General features: G+C 45.8%; 1 protein-coding gene across 1 annotated transcript; it reads right to left on the reverse strand.

The window, feature by feature from the left end:
• Positions 1 to 830: 830 nt before the first annotated feature.
• On the reverse strand, positions 831 to 1,412 carry LOC138878311 (uncharacterized). Its single transcript, XM_070157976.1, has one exon. It carries the CDS (start codon positions 1,410 to 1,412, stop codon positions 831 to 833), a length of 582 nt encoding a protein of 193 aa, XP_070014077.1.
• Positions 1,413 to 3,007: the final 1,595 nt, after the last annotated feature.

A 3,007-nucleotide genomic window follows, 5' to 3' on the forward strand; every position in this document is an offset into this window, starting at 1 on the left:
AGCATCGCAATATACCACAAATCCCTCTGTACCCTTTGGCAGGGCTAATATCGGTGTTGTTGTCAACCTTGATTTCAATTCTTGGAAACTCCTTTCACAAGCATCGGACCATTGGAATTTAACTGATTTTTGCGTCAATTTAGTCAATGGAGAGGCAAGAGTAGAAAACCCCTCAACAAATCTCCAGTAGTACCCAACCAAACCTAAGAAACTGCGAATCTCCATTGGAGTGGTAGGCCTAGGCCAATTTTTCACTGCAGCAATCTTTTGAGGATAAATCATAATTCCTTCCCTGGAAATGACATGTCCCAAAACGTGATGGATTCAAGCCAAAATTCACATTTTGAAAATTTTGCATACAATTAATGTTGATGAAGGATTTGCAGAACTGCCCTAAGATGGTCATCATGGTCCTCCCAACTTTGGGAATACACAAGAATATCGTCAATGAACACTATCACAAGGGAGTCTAGAAAAGGCTTGAAGACTCGATTCATAAGATTTATGAAGGTTGCTGGGGCATTTGTTAGCCCAAAAGACATCACTATAAATTCAAAGTGCCCATACCAAGTTCTGAAAGCTGTTTTTGGAATATCCTTCTCTCTTATCTTTAATTGATGGTACCCGGACCGCAAGTCAATCTTTGAGAAACACGTAGCACCTTGCAATTAATCAAACAAGTCATCTATTCTTGGTAGAGGGTATTTGTTTTTGATTTTGACTTTGTTGAGTTGTCGGTAGTCAATACACATCTGCAGCAACCCATCTTTTTTTCTTACAAACAAGACCGGTGTGCCCCACAGTGACACACTTGGCCGGATGAAACCCTTTTATAGTAAATCCTTCAATTGTTCCTTTAGCTCTTTTAGTTCCGCTGGTGCCATTTTGTAAGGTGGAATTGATATAGGCTGCGTGCCTGGCATCACCTCGATCCCAAAATCAATCTTCCTGTCTGGTGGAAACCTAGGGAGCTCATATGGAAAGACATCCGGAAATTCATTCACAACTGGTACAGACTCTAGGCTAGGTGCCTCGGCATTAGTGTCCATCACCCGAACTAAATGATTGATACACCCCTTATTGATCATCTTCACGGCCTTAAGGTAGGAAATAAACCAATCCTTAGGCACTACATTATCTCCCTTCCATTCAACAACGGGCTCATTAAGAAATTCAAGCCTCATAGTTCTAGTCCGACAATCAAGCTTGGCAAAGCATGAATAAATCCAATCCATTTCCATTATTACATCAAAGTCGACCATCCCTAACTCAATAAGGTCGGCTGTGGCATCCCTACCCTGTACCGTACCAACACAACCTCTATAAACTCGAGCAACCGTAATAGACTCACCAACTGGAGTAGACACCGAAAATGGCTCATGAAGCTGATCTAGTTCTATCCCGAATTCCATTACAACAAAATGGGTAGCATAGGACAAGATGGAATTGGAATCAATAAGTGCATACACATTATGAGATTGGACAGCAGAATACCTGTAACAACATCTGGAGAAGCCTCTACAGTCTGGCGATCACTTATAGCATAGAACCGCCTGGGTCCTCCTGAACTTTTCGCACCACCCCTAGTTGCACCACGCCCTGCGGGTGCTGGGGTACCTCGAGCTGGAGAGGGGTCTAAAAATGTAGAAACTGCTGGACTGGATGACTGAGTTGTGCCCCTACACACTCCCTGTCGAGATACGCGATAATGCCTCTAAATATGACTCCTTATCCCACATCTGTAGCATATATGTAACTCCAAATAAGAAGTCCCTGAGTGCATCTTACCGCACCTGGGGCACAGGGACCTCTGCTGCTGCAGGGACCTCTCTCCTGACCGACCCCGCTGAAGGGATCCCCTATTGCGCTGACCGGGCCTGAAACGACTCCACTGCTGCTAGCTGGGCCCTGATGGCGATGCACTAGCTGAAAACTGTGCGACAGACTATGACGACCCTGATGATCCTCCCCTGAAAGCTGATCTTCCCCTACCTAGTGACTCTCCCATGTTGCCCGTAGATCGGGCCTTGCTGTTACCCTCTCTCTCCATCCCGTTCTTCAATTTACGGTTCTTTGTGGCCTGAGCGAATGCTACCATCTTCCCATTAATCATATCAGAATTCAATGCAGTCGTAGAAGCCTCAATAATAGTCAAATAATTAAGGCCCTGAACAAACCGGCGCACCCTGGCCTCCATTGTGGGAAACATATGAATGGTATACTTGGACAGGCGAGCAAACTCCATGTGGTACTCCTGCACACTTCTGTTTCCTTGTTTCAGATTTTCAAACTCAGCTGCACGGGCTGTCCTTGTCTCAGCGGGCAGGAAATGATCTATAAAGGCATCAACAAACACTCTCCATCTCGTCGGAAGGCACCCCTCCTCACGGGAATCTTCCCACAACTCAAACCACAAATAGGCCACCCCATTTAGACAGTAGGCAGCCAACTCTACTCCATTTGTCTCAGTTGCATGCATAACCCTGAGGGTCTCGTGCATCTCATCAATAAAATCTTGGGGGTCTTCTTCTGGATTGGCACCGGTAAGCACTAGAAGGTCTAACTAGAGAAATCTGTTCACCTTGGAACTAGTAGAATCCCCTTGCTGGCTGGATGAACTGGGCGCAACATTTGACTCTGGGCCTGAGAGGCGACTAGCTGGGTCAAAATCTGAATAGCTCTCCTAAGATCCCCATCAGAAATACCAGAACCGAAAGTTAGGGCTGAAGGCGGAACAGAAGTATCAATGGGAGGGATAGTGGTACCCTCCGCAGGTCTAGGAACTGGGGTAGTCAGCTCTAGAATAGAGGAATCAAGCAAGGTGATAACAGAGCGGCTACCCTCACCCGCAATATCAAGCAGTGAATCATCAGCCACTCCTGAGGTGGCATTGGCTTCTTGGCCAATTCTCGCTTTCTTCTCAGGTGCCATTTACTGTAAGATAGAACAATGCACTAACTAGAGAGGGAACAGTTTCACCGCACAATACAGAATATGAAAGAAGGGT

The sequence above is a fragment of the Nicotiana sylvestris genome, chromosome 9 (genome assembly GCF_000393655.2).
Source record: "Nicotiana sylvestris chromosome 9, ASM39365v2, whole genome shotgun sequence".
Taxonomy (NCBI): domain Eukaryota; kingdom Viridiplantae; phylum Streptophyta; class Magnoliopsida; order Solanales; family Solanaceae; genus Nicotiana; species Nicotiana sylvestris.

Excerpts from the sequence above, each read along its gene's own strand:
- LOC138878311 (XM_070157976.1), bottom strand. The coding sequence starts at position 1,412 with ATGGAATTCGGGATAGAACTAGATCAGCTTCATGAGCCATTTTCGGTG.